The sequence below is a fragment of the Bombyx mandarina genome, chromosome 07 (genome assembly GCF_030267445.1).
Source record: "Bombyx mandarina strain Sakado chromosome 07, ASM3026744v2".
Taxonomy (NCBI): Eukaryota; Metazoa; Arthropoda; class Insecta; order Lepidoptera; family Bombycidae; genus Bombyx; species Bombyx mandarina.
The window spans coordinates 11,648,272-11,671,514 of NC_143214.1; the positions used below are offsets into that span (position 1 = coordinate 11,648,272).

Here is a 23,243-nt window from a genome sequence, read left to right on the forward strand (position 1 = left end):
TTCTACATTACTGTGACTGGCAGTGCCCCATACCTGTATGCCATATGTATACATACAGGCTTCAGTAAATTTTTGTATATTGTAATATTTTTTGAATGAATTTGATTTTGTTGTTTTGGTTATTTGATTTTTTTTATATTTTATACCAGAGATTGGATTCTTCACATAAGCCTACTTCTAGAACGAACAATCAATGGATTTAAATCTAACCAGAATCGGGTAAAATCTCCATTGATTGTTTAAATTCAAAATTATACGAAACCACCATCAATGGAACAGGATCACTAATATCCCTGAAAACTGCATCGGTTACTGTAAAAGCATGACCCAAAGCTTGTACCCAAATCTCTAAATATAACCTCACTCATTATTAGCTATTCAAGAGTCTAATCTCATTAATGATACTTGTTGTGACAAGCTTAAATTAAGTAAAATATAATGAATGATGTGTCTCCTGTCAAGTTACACGATGTAGATTTGGATGATTTTAGTACATAAAGTCAATCAATCTTGAAGTATATGTGAAATAATGTAAATTCCATAAAAGAACACCCGCACATCGTGAGATATGGCTGATCCCTATGATACTGATAGTATTTATGGGCGCAAATGCCACTAATGGCAATAATTAACATGATATATAGTTATGTCTGTGTGCGTTTACTAGTCATTCGACAAATACTGACAGCTGAAGTCACCCGATCTCGGTGCTCGGACGCAAATTGAGTGTATTTTGTTTTTGGCGGACAAGTTGCGTGGGATACCAATCGTTTCGGAGGCTATATTTATTGGGTAAACGTAGATAATTATTTATATTATACTTTTTACATATATCAATTCTTATCTATTTCATATATTTAAGTTTATCTGAATGTGTTAATTGTATATGCTTGTTAATAAGATTTTTTTGTTTGATGAAAGTTGTGTCGGGTAGCCCCCGGCCATCGGTTTTGGGGGTATCCCCAACCGCAGGAGTTGACGCGATAATTCCTCATATGTTTCAATCTAACACCCAATATTAATTTGTTCCTGTGGTACAATTCCCAAATTTAAGAATAGAACAACAAATCGCGGAGACTAGAGTGAAGAGAATATAAAAAAAGCAATGCAAGCAGTCCTTGACAAGAATGCTAGACCGTGTATTTTTCAAGCCTTTTTCAAGCTCGACTAACAGATTATGACGTTCCTGGACAGACAAATATAGCGTGTACCAAAGCAGCTAGATTCAAGATATCCCAAAGTGGTTTCCGTTGCACAGGTATCCAACCCTTTAATCGAGATGTGTTTTCAGACCTTGATTTTTTAGGTTCTGCGTTAACTGAGATACCCTGAAGCTAGATCTAGTAAATTAACAATCCCGACCCCTAATTAACCAGGACCGTCAACAGAACCAACAGTTAGTATTTCAGCTGCGCCCTTAGCAGTCTTACAAGCAGCAGTACCAAGTGCAAATGTTGATGTTGGAAACATGATAATGATATGCTTAAGGATTTGTCACCTCTTCCGAATGCAATATCTTCTTATATAACTTTCTATTTCTACTTATAATAATACATACTCTTATTATACTTATACTTATTTCTATGCTTAATATATATATATATATATATATATATACTATTATACTCTACTCTAAATACTCTAAATATACTATTAGCATATTTACTTATCCTGTTTTATTTCTATCTATTGCCCTCTGTACAAAGATTTTTGCCAGGGGTTCGTTTAAGGGCAGCACGTGTCAACCCTTAAACTTTAAAAGTCTATATCTACGTTATTTCTAATTGGATTTCGGTGGTTTTTGAACTGTACGTAGAACTCGGCGAGGTGTATCGATATCTTATTTTTAATTATAATATTAATTATAAAAAAAAAAACATTTTTGAAAATTGCCCAAATTTAAAACTATCTTACCTCGGCGCCCACTTGTCCAATTTGCGTGCTTGAACTGTCGGATGACTCGTCGCAGTGAGCTCTTTGATCCTATGGTGCTCGACGCTCCCGGCCGCCTCCGGATCCACGACCACGTGTCCACGTGGTTTTTTGTTTTTCCTTTACAGCTCTGCGATTTTCCACGGGAAAAATCTGGGACTCAGCTGAGCTTATAGGTCTCGCAAATGCCCTTGTGGAGGCACTTTAAAAAAGTGGGGTCATCGATCTAAATCGGCCGTCCGGGCCGTTTTAAGATTAGCCGCTATGGTTAGGACGAGGTTAATCCCCACCATGTCTAGACTCATATAACTTGGTGGCGAGCCGGGAAGTGAATAGAAAAGGTCTCGTCGCGCAGCTTGACTCCAGGACTCCAGGGAGAGTCACATCCCGAAAATACTATTAAATTCTTGTTGGTTTAATATGAAGTAATATTGTACATAATATTGCGCGTCTTGTAGCTGTTGAGTCCCGTTCAGAAGTGAAGGTTGTTGTGTGTTTTGTCCGCGTCGCGGAGCTCGCCGTTCCGTCGGTTTGGCGCTCCCTCCCTCGCCGCGCTGCCTGCGTCTTTACCGACTTTGCGAAAGAGGAGTTGATGCGTAAACATTTATAAAAAGTTGTTTTTGTTGATGTTGTGTTATTTTAGTTCCGGGTGTCGATGCTATTTACAAGTTCTTTGGTAGTTCCGATAGTGAAGCAGATCTTCCTCTTTCAACATAGTTAAGGATATTAGGTCTTAATATATCTTTTCCTGTAGTTTTGGTCCCTGTGTTGCTTTGTGTCTTGAATACAGCAGTTTTCTTTTGATTTGAAGAGTTTGGCGAGCCTGACTCTTCTCTTTTTCTTTTTTCTGTGTTGTTGTCTCTGGTTTTCTTTATTACTAATTTATCATATTTTATGAACGCAACATTTCCTTCTTTTTTTTCTTCTTCTACTTGTATCTGCAGTTTCTTGCGTTTTTCTAGCACTTCTTTGGTATAGCCTTCTTTGATTTATGTTCCTTATGGAAGATTGGACTTATTTCGCAAAATCAAGTACTTTTTCCAAAGTGTAGTAATAGTGACTACGACTGGGCGGTTTTTGTTGTTGACCTGTTTTCCAATTCTGTATATTCTACTGATTTCATTACTATCCAGCTATGTTCCCGAGTCCACTATGAGATCCTTTATGCAGTCTACAAGCTCACATTCAGTTTTTTCTATTTCTTCTACCCCAAAAAATACTAGATTGTTTTTCCGTTTTTCATCCTTCACAAATTTCACTTCCGTTTCTAGTTTATTTTCCTTCATGATAAGTTTCATCTTTTCATCAAGCGCCTCCATTACATTTTTCGTTACAGAAGTTGTAATAACAAGTGTTTGATTGTTGAGTTTCTTATTTCTATTAATTTTTCAATATTTTTTCCTCCATTTTAGGGAAAAATTTATTTTTATTTTATTGCAATACTGTATTTTGTTTGGCGACACTGAATCGCGTTTAGTGATCACTGTATTTAGGTTGATAGCACTGTTGTGAATGTCACTTGTTGTGTCAATTTTTTGTTGTGATTGTAATATGTTGTTCACTTCACTTCAATGACTTAATAGTTTTTAGGTTATAATTCAATGGTATTTGTGTTTACTTTTTCACAAAACGTTGTTTTCCACTGACTTTTTATATTAATTTCTTTTGTTTGTGTTTTCTTCAACAGTATTAGATAGAAATACGGTTGAATACACTGGTTTTTGTACAGAATTCTATAAATATTTACGGAGATCGTTGACGTACGTCTAAACTGTTCGATAACCGGAACCGGACATATAATATTAACAGTACTTATTATCTTATTTATATATTTGTATTATAAAAGATACTGGTTTTTAATCTCTTAAAAGGAAAAGTACAAAAATTTATAGCTAGTTTTTAAAAAATAAAGATTTCTTTCTATAAAACATACCGTGTTTTAATTTATCCCTGCAAATGGCAATGTGCATAATAATGCACATGCTTTTTTTGATAGTGTAACTGGCAATGTGCACATAAAGATACATACTATATTTCCAAAACTACATACTTAAGATTCTTTTTTTATTTCTTGTATGATTTGGGCTCATCCTTAATCCAATATTTATGGTCCAAATCACAAATATTTACAATGTATTTCTTATTTAACATTTTTTTATCTCAAAAATAAATAAAACTATTAAAAGTGGAGTGAGGGACATATTGTTTCACACGATTTCTAAGTTTGAAGAAAAACAACAGGAGAAAGACGCCGTATTCAAACTGAAACAAGATTGTTTACATGTGGTGTTTCTTAGGTTAGTATCGCGCTTAGAAGTTGATACTTTGTTTTAAATCGTAATTATTATTTATATTTTTACAAAACTATTTCTCTATTTTGATCCACATTCAGTTTATATTACGTTAAATAGCTTCATAATAATGCATTATTGTTATCTAACATACCTTAATAAATGTTACATTGTAATTTTAACACAACTTGTTTTCTTTACAGAAAATCTGGTGGAAGTAGCAGGGGTTGATGAGATAGTGAAAACTATTTACTGATTTGGAGCAAATAGACAAGATAAGAACCCAGAGCCGAGTGTAATAGTTATGGATAACGCCAGTTACCATTCAATCATTGTAAATGAAGCGCCTACATCACAAAATCGCAGAAATGACATAAGAGAATGGCTTACATTGAATGATTACTCCGTTTGAAGAATATCACACAAAAGCAAAGCTCCTATGTTTTGTAAAACGAAACACACCAGAACCAGTATATGAAGCTGATGAACTTCTGAAGCAGAATGGGCATGAGGTATTACGACTTCTCCCCTACCACTGCGATTTAAACGCCATTGAGCTGGTATGGAGTTTGGCTAAACGTAAAGTAGCAAGTATAATATTGCCCTGGGGGCAGTAGAGTTAGAGGGGGTTATAAAAGAATCGATCGAAGAAGAATAATCGAGAAGATGTCATACACGTTGAAAATAAATATACAGAAAGGGACAGAATTACAGAAAATAACGTAGAAAGTTTTTATTTATTTATTTATTTTAGGTAGCTTTTTAACATCTCAGGTCATTAGCGACCACTATTGGCTATTTACCTTACATAATACAGTAGATTACACTAGTTTATAAACATTTAACATTTTCAAAATTTTATGATTTGCAGACATCCATCCTGATTTAGACAGTCTTTCAAGTTATTAGGAACTTTACACAGTCTTTCAAGTTATTAGGAACTTTACACAGTCTTTTTTCATTGTTAAATGCTGTACACTCTACTAATAGATGCAAAACAGTAAGGTCGTGTCCACACTTGCATTTATTTCTATATGCTTTAGTGATTAAATGGATATGTGTCATATTTGTGTGCCCAATACGCAATCTGGTGATAACGACTTGGTCTTTTCTACAGGTGTATGAACTAGGAGATTTGTCAAAAATCTTTTTTCTAATATTAAATAATGTTGTTGTATTGTCTTTAATGGTTTAAGAAAACTATTAAAGAACATCTGTGCAATAAAGCTTACTATAAAGTCAATGATTATCTAGAAGATTGCACAAAGTGGGAATGAGTTGCTCGCTCCGGGCATTTCAATATTGTAATAATTGTTATGTTATAATTACTTATTGTAAAAATGAATATTTAAAAATTTCAAAAAAAAAAAGACATGCCCGCTGAGTTTCTTGCCAATTCTTCTCAGGACGGAGGCTAATTCTTGTGAATTGGCGGTAGTTCTTTTGACGTTCAACAAGTATGTACTTTCATTTATGTTGAATAAAACTTTTTTTGATTTGATATGATTTAATTTGATTTGTCTGTTTTCCAATAATGATCCCAATTCAACGTTTGTAATTCCACTGGAATTGATTTATTTATATGCCTTTCATTCTCATTAATTGCATTTCTCTCTTCACTATCTGCTTTTTCATTGCCAACTGTCCCTTGATGACTTGGGACCCATATAATTTCGAATTTGTAGTTATTTTTAAGCATATTTATAATTTTTTGCTGCATTTCTTTAATGACAGTGTTCGTATTATTTGTATTTCGCAACGCTGTCAAGCATGATTTTGAATCGGTATATATTACAAACTTATTTGTATTAGATTCACTATGTATCAACTCCAAGGCTTTGAGAATAGCTATTCCTTCACAACTAAAAATGGAATTAAAATCTCCTAGTTTATATCGATAACAATTATCACCAGACACTACTGAACATCCTGATTTTCCGCTCATAACTGACCCATCAGTATAGAAAATCTTACAATCAGTATATCTAACTATTAATTTCATAGAATGAGTTTTTATATATACATTGAGGAGTGTCGTCTTTTTTTGTTTTTATCGTGACCTTGTAGAGTTGGTGGTAATGTTTTTGTGGCAAAGTGGCTAACGCCACTCATAGGACGAGGCTGATTGTTAAATCTACATCCCTGCTGCGGTGGTGGTTGATTCCTGTTCGGCAATCGAAATACGTTACTCTGAGGGTTGTAGTTCGGAGACGGGGCGCGCATTATTTGTTGAGTACGAGAGAAACCGCGTGGCTGTTGCATTTGACCTGGATTACTAAAATTATTTGGTCTCCAACCTTGAGGAGGTGCTGATTGTCCTTGAGACTGACGCGAGGGGCCGGATATATTAAAACCGGGCTGTCGCGAAGGCATGCCGAATGCCATAGGCTTTGGGACAAAATTATTTCTCTAAATAATTTTCCTCTGTAAATTTTGGTGGAGGGGCTGCTGCCAGTCTCTCCTACTAACCGTACCTTCGTTACGATGTTGCATGTATAAAGTATTGAGTTCCTCCTGCACGAACTCTAGGGCCTTCTCCATAGATGCAGGTCGCATACAACGTATCCTGTATCCTAAGGGATCCTTATGTCCTCGCAAATACGCTTGTAATGTTAGTTTAGAATATAACCCCCGTTTCGCTTCTATAGTAGTATTGACATTCTTATGCAAAGACACGTACGTCATAATCGTACTAAAGAGATTTTGACAACGTTCATAAAATTCTTGCGGAGTGCTCGACCCCTGAGTGTAGCGATAAATCGCTATATAGTGCGGTTTCGTCGCGGTGATCCGCAAAATTGTTGACAAGGGCGCTCCTAATGCCGTGCCAGGACTCCGGTATTCCGTTCGAATTTATTAACCTGGCGGCCGATCCCGTCACTTTATTTAAAATACCATTTATAAGAGCTAAATTGGACAACTCATATCCTGGTTCGGTTCTAAAATGACTAAGAACAATTTGATCGCATAAGTTAATAAAACGTGTGAGTATATGCGGATTCCCGTCAAATTCCGGTAATAATCAAAGTGATTTATAAATCACATCTGTCTGTCTGAGCCATGGTTTCTTCTAAATTCCTTCGTTCGTCTATAACGCTAAGTCTACTACTAGATCTAACACTATTAATTAACCTACTATTCCGTGATTGCCACGGGTGGAAAATCTTGACGGTTTAATCAAAAAATTATCACAAAACAAAAAAAAAGAGTACCATAGAACACAATAATTATAATAAAATTACGTTAATAAAATAGATATAATAAGGACACTAAAACTGGCTTGGACTAAGGTGAGGAAGGACTCAGAAAGATTCAGAGTACTTACAGCATTGATTTTTCTGCAGAATCGAAGGCTGGATTCCCTCCAGGTAGCTCCCGTAGGTTCTGGATAGTCGCCGTCCGTGAACGATACACTGACTCTACGTCTATCCTACCGATTGCGCCAATTACGGTTGCTACAGCCGGAGGTTGCAAAAAAAACCAACGTTTATTTAAACTAAATTTAATTAAAAGAATTACAATTTAAAAGTATACTAAGTTAACCTAGGCTGGTGTGTCTTGATCGAGTCAAAATCCAAGAGTGCTGTCTCTTATATATGAAGCGATGTCCTCATTGCAGGTCACGTAGTTCATTCACGTTGTGCTGACAGTGCGCCTCGTGTTAGGCGGCGGTCGTTGACCAGAAAATGCATACTGGTGGTTTCCATGCGTAGTTTAGCCTTGCGCAACACTGGTAGTGGCTGTTACCAGAAAGTGCATATGAGCGATTTCCATGTACTAGCCTTGCGTAACACGTATAATATTTATTATTATATATAAATCATATTTATTCGTATAATAAATAATATAATAAGTAATATTTATTCGTAGATGATTGTTTAAGATGTTATGAATATTTCAGTTTTGATTTCATCAAAATAACTTGAACTTTACTACTGAATTCCGAAAAAAATTCTAATTAAGGCTGAGTTAAGTTCAGCTTTTTATTTAAGCTTCTTACTGTAGTTTTTAAATTACATTTATGCGGATTGATGTTTCAAAGCTTTCAGATTTCAATTTTAAAATCTGAAATAATTAAGAACAGCGTCATCTACCGTTCACATTTAAAATAGAATTTAATTCGGTTTAAATTTGTAAAAGTTGATGTTGATTATTATTACACTAATTAATTGAGCGTTTCATTAGCTTTTAAGGTGAGTGACTATTTATAATTTATTTTTATTCTATTGTCTATTTTTGTTAAGTAATAAATGAGCAAAAAATAATACTTAACAAAAAGATATGAAATCCGAACAAAAACAGTTTCACTGTAAAAAATTGCGCCAAGTCCACGATCATAAAACTCATCTCAATAACATTTGCACTTTACAAAAAAATAAGACTCATTTCAATAACTTTCATTCTCTACAAAAAGATGTGAAATACAAAAAAATAACAAGAAACCGTCATAATGTTGAAAAAAAAAATTGTTGACAATTTAAAAATAAAAAAAAATTAAAATTTTTTGTACTTAGCGGGCGTCATTGAGTACCCCCAATTTTTTCAGGATAAAAATTCAAAGAGATTTGTTTGGTCGTATGCTGGGGATCTCGATGGATTACAATGTGGATATCTCAAAAATTTTGTCATACCCAATCACTTTATCTATGTGTCATTTAAATGGTACTATTTGTAAGACGGATAAATCTGCCTTAATGAAGTGTTTGGAGAAGGAGATCCAGCATCAGCCACCACCTACTCTAGATGTCGTAATAATTGATGTTTTTTTTTATTACACACCATGAGAAATGTTCTAAACAAGTTTGGAGGCATTTCTAAGAAAATGTTGCAAATGGTCACCAAGTTCGAAGCGCTAAGAATTGACATTATTTTTGATCAATACCTGACTCCATCGATCAAAGATTACGAACATTCTCAGCGATTAGAATCAGCACAATTGAGCTACACCATAACTGGACCTGATCATACACGTCCGAGTGATTTTGCGAAAGAATTGAAAAATTCAAATTTCAAACAAGCTCTGGTGGATTTTTTAATTTTGCATTGGGCCAGTGATGAAATAATACCTTTTATTGGAAATAAAACTATTCACATAAATTCTAAAAAGTAGTAAGTTGTAGAAGAGTTATCATGTCCAAAACATGAAGAGGCTGATACCAAAATAGTCTATCATGCGTGCAGTATTCGAAATCAAGTAAATATTGTGATCAGAAGTGTCGACACTGACATTGCAGCTATCATGCTTGGTCATATGCACTATCTACAAAATGATTCACTTATTTGGATGCTGATAGGCACTGGGAATAAGTTGAGATACATAGACCTCACAGAGATTTACGTAAAGTTAGGAAAATCTTTTTGCAAGAGCTTACCAGGATTCCATGCGATCACAGGTTGTGATTATAATCCTGCATTTTTCCGAAAAGGAAAGTTGAAGCCTTTTAAAATTTAAAAAAACAAACAGCTTTCATTAAATTCGGTAAACACGAATTATTCGAAAATAATAATGAACAACAAAGCACTTTTGATATTATTCAACGGTTTATATGTGAGGTATACAATGTCGGTTCGATAACTGATGTTGATGCAGCACGGCTTCAACTATTCATTAATACATATCAGGTCTCACATATTAATGAAGCGTTTAGCCGTAAAAAACTACGAAATTTTGATGCTAGCAGTCTGCCACCATGTAAATCCGAGCTGCTACAACAATTTCTGCGAGCCAACTATGTGTCTAGCATTTGGAATAATGCAAATCAGCAAATTCCAACAATTTATCAACCCGAGAATAATGGTTGGGTTCTCGAAGATAATCAGTACCATTTTAAATGGTTCGAAGGTGATGAGTTGCCAAATTTCGTCAGAGAATCACTGAAAACTGTCTCAGGTATAATACTACTTCAAACCATTATAATTTTTTTTTTTTTTTGGATATTTTCAATTCCATTAACTTTTTCATATTTCTACAGAAACTGACGAAGAAGAAGAAGACAACGATATGGAATGGAGTAACAGTGACGAAGAAAATGATAACATTGATTATAATGATGATAATGAATAAAATAATATTTTCTTTAATACACTATAATAATAATCTGTGATGTCATCAATCTATTTTTTTATGCTTTATAATAACTTGTAATGTCATTAATATATTTTTAATTAAATTTTTGAGTATTATTTATTTGGTTTTTTTTTTATAATCTGGGATAATTGAGGGATCGCGATAGACCTATCTCGCCATCTCACTCGCACCCACCATACATATACTGTCTCGCGCTCGCTCCTACAGCGACCCCACATCATTGTCTGGCAAGGGGTTGGAACTATCAAAAATGTCTGGCTGATGAGGAAACATCATCTAATTATTACCTAAGTATTATATATAAAAATCAGCTTTTATACTATAACATAAGTAGAATTATAATTTCATGAACATTAGGGGTGTCTGGCAAGGGGTTGCCACGATGTTAAGTGTCTGGCAATCAATAACGTGATTTTTAATAATATTCTGAAGGTAATACCAAAAAATTTATTACTGGTGGTAGGACCTGTTGTGAGTCCGCGCGGGTAGGTACCACCGCCCTGTCTATTTCTGCCGTGAAGCAGTAATGCGTTTCGGTTTGAAGGGTGGGGCAGCCGTTGTAACTATACTGAGACCTTACAACTTATATCTCAAGGTGGGTGGCGCATTTACGTTGTAGATGTCTATGGGCTCCAGTAACCACTTAACACCAGGTGGGCTGTGAGCTCGTCCACAAATCTAAGCAATACAAAAAAAAAAAAAAACACACTTTATTATTTGATGAATTTAGATCGGTATTTTACACACCTTTAGTACCGTTTACCTGCCAAAGCTACGGTAACCCAAATTTCATAATAGTCCATCGTTCTTACCTGTGTTGGGAGCATGCGCTGATAAACTTTCAGCTTTTATAAAATAACGAAGGTCTGGGGTTCACGGGCTCTTGCTCTATTTGTATTAAATGTTTCATTTATTTCTTTAGCTTTTGGTGTATCCGTTGCTTGGGGGTAGTCTTGAATATTTATTATAGTTTGAGGGCAATTTTTGGCTAGATGGCCGAGTGTATTGCAGTTAAAACATTTCAAAGCATCAGTAGATGTATGATTGATTGATAATATAATTTAATCCAGTAATTGGTCCCTTCAAATGTTATTTGGAATGATTCTGGGAGGTGTTTTTCATCATCTGGGCTAATATATAGTTGTCTTCTGAAACTTAGTATATGAGAAAATCCTGGATCAGTCACACCTATTTTCATAAATGTTAACGGTGACATAATTTTTATATTAAATTCTTGAAATTTTTCATCTGTGCTGTGCTGTGCATCCAGGTTCCCTTGCAAACCGATCGCATCAGTGGTATAGCAAATTTGGTGAAGTGTTTGTTATTTTTTTACATGTGATGATTCCACTTATGCGATCCCTCGTCAGAGACTCATTAATTGCAGCCGAGTTGCTGTCGGGCAGCGCCATATCTGGAACACTCCAGGAGCACATGCAGGATGTCTTCCTCTACCCTGGGCTCACACGGGCACTCCGGGTTCTCACGCAGTTTGAAGCGTTGTTGGCCAAAGCCCCTGTGCCCTGTTAGAATTTGTGTTATTATGCTGTTAGGCGTATTATTTGTTGCGTATTTATATACAAGAGGCACATCAGGGAGGAACGTTTGTATAGACTTGTTATTAGTCAGCTGTTTGTATTCATTATTCCATTTTATTATCGTTTCCTTCCTAATAACCCTCTTAGCATACGAGCGCGAAAAGTAGTTATAATCAGCATTAGTTTTTTTGTGCAGGGCAGCGGTCTTCGCCGGTTCATCAGCACGTTCGTTGTTTGCAGTTCCCACGTGAGCCCTCTGCCAGCATAGTATGATGTCCACACCGACGGCCCTGAGTCGCACTATGTTCGCTCTGACTCTGAAAGCGACAGGGCCACAGGGTGCATCGGCGAACTCGAGCCCATCCACCTTTCGCGTATTGTACTTGCGCGTGCCAGACCGCGGCGGCGTGTCGGGCGCGCTTCATGCGGTAATTCGGTAATGAGCTCTTGTGGGCGGAAGACGTAATGTCGCTGTTTACGCGCCAACTCTTCACCATCGGCAGCAACGCCTCACCACACGCCGTTACGTCCACACTGCTAGTACATGCGCGCCCTCGCCGGTACACTTGAAAGGTGGGTTCATCGCCTTCGTTTAATACGGTTAGCCCTAACTCTTCTAACATTCCTACCAGTGCTTCTCTGCACTCGTCGTCGCGTTCGCTACCCCACTAACGGATCCAGGGGTTGAAATTGCCCCCCAACAGCACCCGGCCCGTTCTCAACCTTGACACTGCGGTACGTATGCCCTTCATCGCATCACGCCCATCGACGCTGTCACCCGGCTCGATGTAGGCAGATATTAGAGGCAGCGACCACGACTCCTGTCTTAATACTGCAGTCGCTAGCCGCTGAGATTGCAGGGGAATTTCTGGGGTTTACACCTTGTTAGTAACATATTAACAGTTTTTTGGAGATTTAACTAATTTCTCTCAACAACGACAGCTGGTTCTGGAATGAGCACTTACGAGTTGGATAAGTTAGACTATTATTTATTTACATGAATGTGTGGCCTCCATAAAATGACTTCATTAAAATTTAAAAAATTTAGCGGCCGCGCTACAACCGCGCTGTGGCCACGCATCAGTTTATCGATCAACTAGTGACTGCGCACACCTATTTTTTATTGTACCGGTGTTTTTTATTATCACTGTTAAATTATTTTAAGAAAATACTTGAACACCGCAAGACTGTCGCAAAGTACGAAACGATTGTTTTGATACGACGATTTATCAATACACATGTTAAATTCGATTGTTCTTACCAAACAACAACATGATTATTTTACTTCCACGAATCATTCAAGCCAAATCCCAGCGTATTCGTCAGCACAAAAATCACAATTGACTGATATGTCATCTATTTATGAGAATTCTTTTCGGAGAGTAATGAAAATTAAAAACAATAATATGAAAACTGTGTAATGTTATTTACTTCAAAAATAAAACGATTATATTATGAATTTGATGAAAATTTTTACTTACCTGAGTGTTATTAGTAGTTTCTCTTCTACACAAATAGTCTGTTATTTTTGAAGGTTGTATTTTGTTTTTCAATATAATGTCCTGAACGGGGAAGTAATTCGTAGAATTGTTTTCTTGACAATCTTAAGTAATTCTGAAATTGTTTGTCACTGCAGCCTTTTATTTCATAAAATTAAGTTAGTTGAGATACAAAATAACGGCAACGTTTCCTTAGGTTTCTTTTTTGTTTTTTCTCAAAATCCTTTTTCGCTAACAACACTAATAATAACACTAAGTGCTGTGTTTCTTCCTTAGAGTCGTTCGTGAAGTGATGTACTACACTACGATTTTCAAACCTAGCGACAGCAACAGTCTCGTCCGAGTAGTCACAGCGGATGCGTTCGCCGCACGTCGTTCAGTCGGAGTCGTGTTTTGTGTATTTACGATGTATTAGATCGCCCAAACCGGTTTTAGCGCCCATATTCTGGTCGATGAGGTGTACGATTCTAATCCTAGTGACTATGAGTGAAAAAGCAAACGAGACCGTTGAGAGCAACAATATGAAAGCTAATATGAGCAGACAAAATATGGAAGATGAATGAATACTATAAAAAAGGATTGGAGACGGAGAAAGTAATGATGAACAGCACAATAAATCTGGAGAAGTAGAAGAAGAAGACTTGATGGAGACCGAGTACAATACTAGACAAAATGAGGATGAAGAAGATTACAAGGCAAAACGCTGGAAGCCAGACTCCGTTGATGTTTACATCTCGAGTAAAAATCAGCTACCAAAACTATTCGCATTGGCCAAATTATTTCATCGACTAAATATTGGTGGTATAACTCGTGTCAAATATATTAATGCGTTTAAAGTCCTTCTAACATTTGAAGACATAACTTTTTCCGGAAAATTCGCGGCGTATCCTAAAATCCAAGAGCAAGGCTGGACAATTCAAAATTCATGGGAAGTAAATATCTTTTATGGAATAGTTAAAACATGGACATAGGCCTATCTGATGATGACCGTAAGGAACACATTAGGACCAGCAATAATTGCGAAATATTGGGGATTTAACGATTAATTAAACGGAACCCGGCTTCGCCAGAATAATAATAATAATAATAATATTTATTCAAGTCTGTTAAAATACAAACATTAACAAAAATTCTTAACACTAGTATAATAATATACATGGCTTTTTTATGAGGTATACAACAACAATATTCCCTGACTTTTATGCTAGGAAAACCTGTGTTACAAAAGTCAGTGGGTCAGTGCTAGGTCACCAGGTAAAGAAAGTTAACCAGGAAGAATGGATAAAAAGTGAAACGATTCGCCTCAGCTTGAAGAGTAACTCACTTCCGTAGTGTGTATATTTATTCGTTAAAAGGGTAAAAGTCGAAGCTTATATTCGACGCTGAGGATGCAAGACCGTCGTAAGATTGACGCACTGGAAATGTGGTGTTGGAGACGTCTCCTCAGAATTCCGTGGACCGCGCACCGTACCAACATTTCGATCCTGAAAGAGCTCAACATCAAGGAGAGACTATCGTCAACAGTCCAATTACGAATCCTCAAGTTCTTCGGGCACATCACTCGTAATGAGGACTCCATTGAGCGGTTGGTGGTGCAAGGGAAAGTCGAGGGCAAAAGGTCTCGCGGACGATCTCCAACACGATCGACCGACCTCATAAAATCTGTGACTCACTCCAACATAAATGTTTGCTCTCACTCTGCGAAACATCGTGCCACATGGCGTCGCATCGCGAGAGCATCGGTATCGCAGGATCCGACTGATGCATGACCACGACCACTCTGTCAAGAGTGTACGAATAGGACGAAGAAAAATATTTTCCCCGTAACACAATGCTCAAACTGCTAGCGTTTTGGTCATAGTGCCAAATATTGTCCTTCTTTAAAAATATTCTGCCCTAAATGTGGTAAACACCACCCGAATTGCGAGACCAATTCCTTCAAATGCATAAATTGTAAAGGTAACCATATGGCCCTAGCTAAGTCCTGCCCAATATATTTGAAGGAAAGAATAATACGAGAAATTATGTCGGAATTTAACTGTACGTACTGCGAGGCCTCATTAATTTACGTACCACCTTTTTCATCTGCTGTTCAGAGAGAAAGGAGCGAGAATCGCAACAATATCGCTTATACAATGCAGAATACTACCTTTGCTACTGACTAATGTAATAGGAATTCGTAGGCATCCGTCGTGTCTAAGGGTATGTATGACCCGAAAGCGGCAAGTTGTGACAAGTACTCGCCGATCAAAGAGAAGTAAGTATGTTCGAAACCAATCCGTTAGTTTTTGAATTTTTACCACGGCAACACGGGTCGCGATTTGACGGTGCCTTCGCGATTTGACATCTGTCACTTTGTCTTGCTTCTCGAACGGGACGGTACCTGTATATATTGACGGTCTACGCTAAAGTATTGTATCAACGCTAATCCTTATCCATTCCTGCCCTATACCCTTCTCCCTAAGTGATACGGCGTGAGAAGACGAAGGCATCGGTTCCGGTGAGTGATAGCATGATATTTTGTTAAAATAGTACATACGGCGCCGCGAATCGCGGCACATGTTCGACGCACACCTCGTGCTGGTTTCCGGAGCCCAAGGCTGCCACGAGGTCGCTGGGTTCGAATCGAACAGTTTCTGGTAGCAGTGCATGGTCAGGTTTGTGAAATCTACAGTAATTACCACGAATTGTAAAATTTGTTACGTCTAACCTCACTTAATTTTGTTACTAGTCAGCAGAAGTAGTGTAGGCATAGGGTTCGGTTCTGTTTAAACTATCATTCTGCTGACCTAGGTCAGGTCGTTTAGTGTGTTTCTATCCACCTGGTTAAGAAAATTAGTGAATAGTAATAGTTAGTAATAGTAACTGATTTATTAGCTTCCACTGCGCATAGCTGACTAATTGTACGTGAGTTGGACAGCTGTGCTGGCTGAGTTTATGACCTAGCACACAGCTGCTACAGTGGTCAGCTATTTTCATACTATTACTACAGATTTATGTTAATTCTGCCCATCATAGCAGTAGATTACCACATATATTTAAGCATAGTTGTGTGTAACAATCTGAATGTTATTACAGTTTGGGTTTATAATTCATTATTAATTTGTGTATGATTGTAGCTCACTTACTACTTATATTTTAGTATAATTGAGCTGCAACACATTTGTAATTGAATATAACTGGAGTACTTGTTGAACTTGTAGTAGTAGATTGCTGGTTGGGCCCTGTTTGGAGACTAGCTTAGTTATAGTCCAGAGGCCAACGGTGTATGAGTGTCATTTCAAAACGTATACCAGCAATTTGCTATTATATATATTTTTTGTTATTTGTTTTAATTTGTTCTAAATTTAAATTACTTGTTTGAATTTGTGGTAGTGGATTGCTGACTGTGGTCCCTGCTTGGTGACTGGCTTTGGTATAGTCCTGAGGCCATCAGTGTTTGAAAATTAATTCACAAATTTTTATCAGCAATTTGCTATCATATAATTAATTTTAAATTTTAATTTTGTTATGTGAATTACCTGTTGAACGGTGTGAATACTTTGTGATAGTAAATTGTTGATTGTGTCCTGCTTTTTTTTTTTTTTTATTGCCTTTGTAGGCAGACGGGCATACGGCCCACCTGATGGTGAGTGGTTACCGTCGCCCATGGACTTCAGCAATGCCAGGGGCAGAGCCAAGCCGCTGCCTACCGCTTAATACTCTCCACAAGCCTCGTTTGAAGAAGGACATGTCATAGCGCTCGGGAAACACCGTGGAGGGGAGCTCATTCCATAGCCGGATGGTACGTGGCAAAAAAGATCTCTGGAAACGCACTGTGGATGATCGCAGTGGCTCCAGGTAGTATGGATGAACTCTACTCCGGTGGCGGGCGGTGCGATGGTAAAAACGAGATGCTGGTATCATCTCGAACAATTCCTCAGAGCACTCCCCATGGAACATACGGTACAAAATACAGAGGGAACCGAAGTCCCTCCGCAGACCCAGAGGCTCCAAACGATTCGAGAGAATGGGATTATCGACAATCCGAGCGGCCCTACTCTGTATGGAGTCAAATGGAAGAAGCTGGTATTTGGGAGCCCCAGCCCAGAGATGGGAGCAGTACTCCATGCGAGGCCGGACTTGTGCTTTATAAAGCAAAAGTCTTTGTCCAGGCGTGAAGTACCGCTTCGCTCTGTTGATGACTCCCAGCATTTTGGACGCCAACTTGGCTTTGTGACTAGCTTCTAGTTATAGTCTAGAGGCCAGGTGTGCTTGAGTTTAGTTTGCAACTCAAAACCTGGTATCAGCAATTTTCTATCTTATAACTTTTAATTTTAAGTTTGTTCTTATTTGTTGGGGTGTCCTTTGGTGAATACCCAGGTACAGTGGTGAGGTCTTTTTTTTTTTTTTGGTATCGATGGGGAATCCCAGTCTTTACGGATACCCGGCCGACGGCAGTCGGACCGGGTTATCTCGGACTCTGCGCCTCCGGTGGAAGAAAGAGGAAGAAGTCGCGAACCGAGGTCCGCGTCCTCAACCAATTAGTCCACGGAGACTACGCCTTGAGAAAGGCGCGCTGGGCTAAGTTCAGCTCGCGCCGAACCCGCCCAGCTTAACGACTACCGACTAAACCCCAACGAGCTCCTTTCTTTCCGGCATAGGGGGAACCCACGATACCGCAGGGAAACGCGCCCCGCAGGCCCCCCAAACCGGCTTCCAGCCTGACAAAAGGCAGGATCGACGTCGGCCATTGCTGACCAAGATGTCGCCTTCGTGAGGTGCGCACTGGAGCCACAGCGCACTACACCCTCACCACCACCACTGGACTATCGTGCCGAGCATCAGGCGCCCCCGCACCCGACGCCCGACGGTCCCTACGGGAGCTGAGCGGGGGCCCTTTGCCCGCGCCGCCCACTCCGTCTCTTTCGCCTGAGCGCGACAGAGTTTGGGTCGCACTCTCTCTCTCGCTCCTCCGTTTCGCGGAGCGTCATAACCAGGTCCGCATAGTCGGCCATCGCTCTCCAGCAACGCTCGTCCTCGACCATGCGGGACACCACGACCGGCAAACTTAAATCCGCCCCGAGCACCGCGACGAGTGACTGCCGCGGATACTCCCACCTCGGGCACGCTTCGAGGGCGTGCTGCGTGTCGTCGTCTGGATGCCCGCATTGGTGGCATCCGGGATGGGGCTCTCTTCCGATCCGCCACAAGTACCTCCCGAAGTAACCATGCCCCGAGAGGACCTGCGTGAGCCGGAAGTCGAGCACGCCGTGACGCCTGTTGATCCAGGCCTCCAACACGGGCACCAGGGCTGCGAGGGTGCGCCGCCCGGTTTGAGAACCGCGGTGGATCTCCTCAGCAGCCAGTCTCTCCTTCCACTGCAACGTTGCCACGCGACGCGCAGCACGCCTCCATCGGGCGACGACGGACAAACGGGGCACATTCCCCCGAGCCAAAGACTGCACCCTGCGCCGATAGACCTCAGCCAGGACCTCTGCCTCGTACTCCCACGGAAGGGAGCCGGCAAGGACGCAAGCGACCTCCGTCGAAATGGTGCGGTAACCCCGCACGACCCTCACCGCCAGCACCCTCTGAACCCTCTGTAAGAGGGCCGCGTTTTGAGCGGAGAGCGTGGGCTACCAGACGGGAGCGCCGTACAGGGCCATGCTCCGCACCACTCCCATGTACAAACGCCGACCGGAATTACTCCCTCCTCCGATGTTGGGGAGCAACCGGGCCAACGCACCCGCCGCCCCGAGCAATTTTGGGACCAGCAAATCAAAGTGCCGGTCAAATCTCCATCTGCTGTCCAACACGAGCCCCAGATATTTAAGATGGGACCGGACAGCGATCGAGGTCCCGCCGATGATTATGCTCGCGCTGGGAGGAGGCCCCTTCCGAGCCGGGTGAAAACACACGGCCTCGGACTTGTGCAGGGCGACCTCCAGGCCGAGCTTTCTTATTCTGGCTACGACTGTTGCCACCGCAGCCGCAGCCCTTATCCTTCGAGGGGGATGGAGCAGGCACGGTGTCGGTCACCGTCGCCGTCCTCGGCTTGGCTCCTCTTCGGGCCACCGTCGTCCAGGCTTCCGTCGGGGCGGGGGGGAAGGTGCGCGGCTCGGGCGGGGCCTGTTTCTCCGCTGTCTTTTGGCCCTTCCTCTTCCGCGGGCCGCCGCCGTTGGGTGCCGCCGTTGCGACCGCAGCTGTTGGTGCGGGCGTTGGTAAATGTTCTGCTGCCGGTGATGGTGTCGGCGTCATTTCTTCCGCGCGCCTCCTCTCCTGATCTGCGGCCAGGGGTGGTCTCATCCTGGGCTCTGGAGGCAGTCGCGCTTCCAGCCCAGAGAGGCGCGCATCCAGCATGGTACCGACCGCACGCATTATTCTCTGGAGGCGCCGCTCCTCCTCGTCGTCGCTCTGTTGGATCGGGGTGGGGGCGGGTACGGGAGCGGGGACGGCTGACGGCGATCTCACGGCCTGGGCCAGGCGCGTCATCTCCGACCTCATGTCGGCGATCGCATTTTTGAGGTGCAGGATCTCGGCCTCCTGCCTCCTGCAGCCTCTTCGTTTCGCCGTCGGTAGTCCGTGCCGCCATCTCCTCTTTAGCCTCTCGGATGGCGACGGCCATCTCCTTCAGGGCACGTTGATATGTGCCATGCCCTTCAGGTTTCCAGACTTGGCCGCGATTGCTACCGCCAACTTCGCGGACTCTTCTAGTCGGCGTTCGGGGTCAAGTGTTTATTCCCCCGTGCTGCCTGCGACGGCGTCCTCCCTCACTCGCAGTTTTCGGACACTCTCGGTGACCTCTCTCTCGGCGCGCAGCGCCAGCTCCTCTCGATGGGTCTTCACATACGCCTCCTTGGCGGCGGCGAGGCCAACGTGCTGCCCGGTTGTGGGCGGTTTTCCTCTGCCCCTTTTTGACGGGGTCTTGGAGGCGGCTCTTCCGGCTGAGCACGCCGTCTCTTCACCGGAGCTGCTCTCTGAGCACTCCGTGCTGGAGCCCTTCAGCCTCTTTCTTCGGCTTCCGGTCAGCGACGAACAGCCCGAGCTGGCCGTCGCCATGCTATCGTCCGACGAGACGTTTACTACTTCATTGTCCTTCACGGACCCTCCTCGACGTTCTTTATTTTCTCCGTCCTTCGCGGACACCCTACCACCGTCCTTCACGGACCTCTTCGGACAGTTATGCGGCCGATCGCTCGGCCGCACGGAGGGATTCTCCCCCTTTTTTTTTTTTTTTTTTTTTTTTTCGGGTAGAGGGCCGAACCTCCTACGAGGTCCCCGCGCAAAAGGGGCGCGCGGGGTATGTGAGACTCAACGATCTGCATGGTGTTGTGAGCAGACCGCGGGCCCAAGGATTTTAGGACCCACCCACTAAACGACTCCCCTGCACTCTTACACCCGACGTCCGATCCCCTCCGAGGTCAGAACCCGGATGAGGTAGGGGGGCTACCGCGGTCAACACTACAACCAGACGGCGCGGCTCACCCCAAGGACGCCCAGCCGACGGAGCCTTCGAGGCGAATCGAAGGCTCTGAAACGTCGGCCGTCTCGGTACGGCAGCCCGTCGGGCCGCCCAGACGGTGCCGCTGGTGTCCCGGAATACCCCGCTGGACCAGAACCAGCCTGCCGGGTCGGGACGCGATACACCGTCGACCGGTCGCTCTATTCACTCCACGGCAGCGCGCTAGAGTGCTGGTAGCGCGCCGCGCGGCCTCACCCCCTCAGGTCGCCCCTTGACCTTAACCGGGGGGAGGCCGCCACCTACAGGGGCCGGGACGTACGGGCGTATTCCCGCCTCCGGTGGGGTAAATCATTTTCATAACTGAACATTTTTCATTAAATTATTTCCTGTTTTTATTAGCCAGGGGTACGGTCCCCTGGGACGCCCTCGCGACTGGTCTCCCACCAGCATGTACAGATCAAACGGAGGTATTCTGGATTGAAGTTTATAAATATGAAAAATGCAGTCAGTGAAAGGTGTTACAGCCATGTTGCTAAATTGGCCATTGGTATCTTGTCCCTACCATTTTCAAATGCAATTGTGGAAAGAGCATTTTCACAAGTCAATATTATAAAGGACAAATTACGCAACCGAATGGCAATAGAAACTGCCGAGGCAGTTCTCAGGATCCGATATTCACTGCCAGATGGATGCAAAAATTTTGTTCCCACATCGGACATGTTAAAAATCTTTAACTCCGAAAACGTGTATGCTTTAAATAATAAAAACGAAATTGAATATGATTGTAATAATTGTTTAGAAATGGTTGAAGTTATGGGTGAGCTTGATTAAAAAATAAAAAAATATTTTTCTTTACAATAAGTAAAAACTGATTTGGGGGTTTTTTCTTTCAAAATGCGTATTTTCGGGGGGTTTTCGAAAAAAGTTGGGGGGAAATTCACACGATCATCTGGCAACACTGCACTCTGAGATAGAAACAAAACTGAAGAAAGTAGGAATCAATTCAATGTCGCCTATATTTTTTTTGAGGGCCTGGCTATAATCGCATACTGACTGAGCTTTCGCCGTCAACTCTTTGTGACTCTCGAGGATTTTTACCGCCTCCCAGAAAAGATCTCAATAGAATTCGAAGATACTTCCTACTGGATTTATCTATCATCGGATACCATGACCTGTTTCATTTGTAAGAGTAAGGGCCATATTGATTCGAAATCCGCGTCTGAAAAGAAGGAATTTCGAGTGGCAGTTTGTCAGATTTTTTTTGTTGTTAATTTAAGAGGGTAAGCTATCAAAAATGTTCATTTAATTTCTGTGACCCTTAACAGGAGGTCAGAGTCGAGGACCAGTCCCCGCTCATACAATGCACGAAGTGTCTCGTTCGGACATGTAGTCACTGTGGAGGACCGCATCTGCGCTAGAAATGCGCAGAGTTTATCGCGGGGAATGAACCGCAGTGCTGCAACTGCTCATACTCTGGGTTGCGGAATACCGACCACAACGCATTTAGTGCTCACTGCCCGGTAGGGAAAAAGCGGGACTACTTGGCTCGTGCAAACACGACCAGGGCGACAGAGAAGGTTGGATATTTTTTGGTTTAGCATTTTGGTTAGCTATGTATACTTCCTCTTTATGTACTTCGGGAAATCTATATGATTTAACAATGAGCGGTTGATCGGTCGTGGTTCTGATTTGATGTTCAGTTGATGACAATTGATCGTTGGGTAAATGGAATATATCTGAATATTGTGCACATATGTTTTGTAAGCATTCAGATTCTTCTAGGTTTAAGTGAGAGAGGTTCGCAATAATTTTAGTACTCATCGAGTCCTATTCAAGCAATATTGTTTATTTTTTGGATTTGGTTTAGTATGGTGGAAATTATTTTCAATGGGATATAAGGTAAGTTGGAGATATGAATTTAAGTTTACAGATTTTTCGGCTGTAATACTGTAAGATTTACTCTATTATTGTCTTTTAATTTTACTGCACAATTAGCAATTAAGAGGGATAAGTCCTTCCTTAATTTCGGGATTACGTACAGAGCATTCGGTTAACATCTCTGAACGAGGAGGGATATGATAAATAGGATCGTTAAAGGGAAGTTTTATTTTATTGTTACCAATATAAAGTAGGTTTCGGTTGTAGGTTACATTGAAAATGAGTTGGTAAATTATTACCTATTATTCCGTCTTAAGCTAAGCTAATTTTGTCTACAACACGAAACTGGAAGAAAATCAATTCTTTACCAAAATTTAATTTTAAGTCTAATTCGCCTAGAGTCGTCATTATTGGTTATGCCTTTTAATTTTACAATATTGTTCTTATTTAGTTTCAAGTGAGGATAATGAGACTGGTGGAGGATCCAGTATCGACGAGAAAAGTAAGGAAGTCATAAAATACTGAAGTTTTCAGTAATACATGTGGTAAAGATACTTTGTTGGGATTACATGT

The 23,243-nt window shown here is 41.2% G+C and overlaps 1 protein-coding gene and 1 long non-coding RNA gene across 2 annotated transcripts; one reads left to right on the forward strand and one right to left on the reverse strand.

Annotated features, from left to right (window-relative positions):
* Positions 1 to 7,709: 7,709 nt before the first annotated feature.
* On the reverse strand, positions 7,710 to 16,920 carry LOC149502689 (uncharacterized). The gene is made up of 2 exons (XR_016323349.1): positions 11,124 to 16,920; positions 7,710 to 7,963 (listed from the first exon to the last, which is right to left on the reverse strand). It is a non-coding gene; the product is annotated as an uncharacterized LOC149502689 (long non-coding RNA).
* On the forward strand, positions 9,337 to 10,406 carry LOC149502690 (uncharacterized; the record flags this gene model as incomplete). The annotated part of the gene is given in 3 exon segments (XM_089728807.1): positions 9,337 to 9,676; positions 9,679 to 10,113; positions 10,196 to 10,406. Coding segments are annotated over 3 exon segments (867 nt in total), but the record flags the coding sequence as incomplete, so codon positions are not given.
* Positions 16,921 to 23,243: the final 6,323 nt, after the last annotated feature.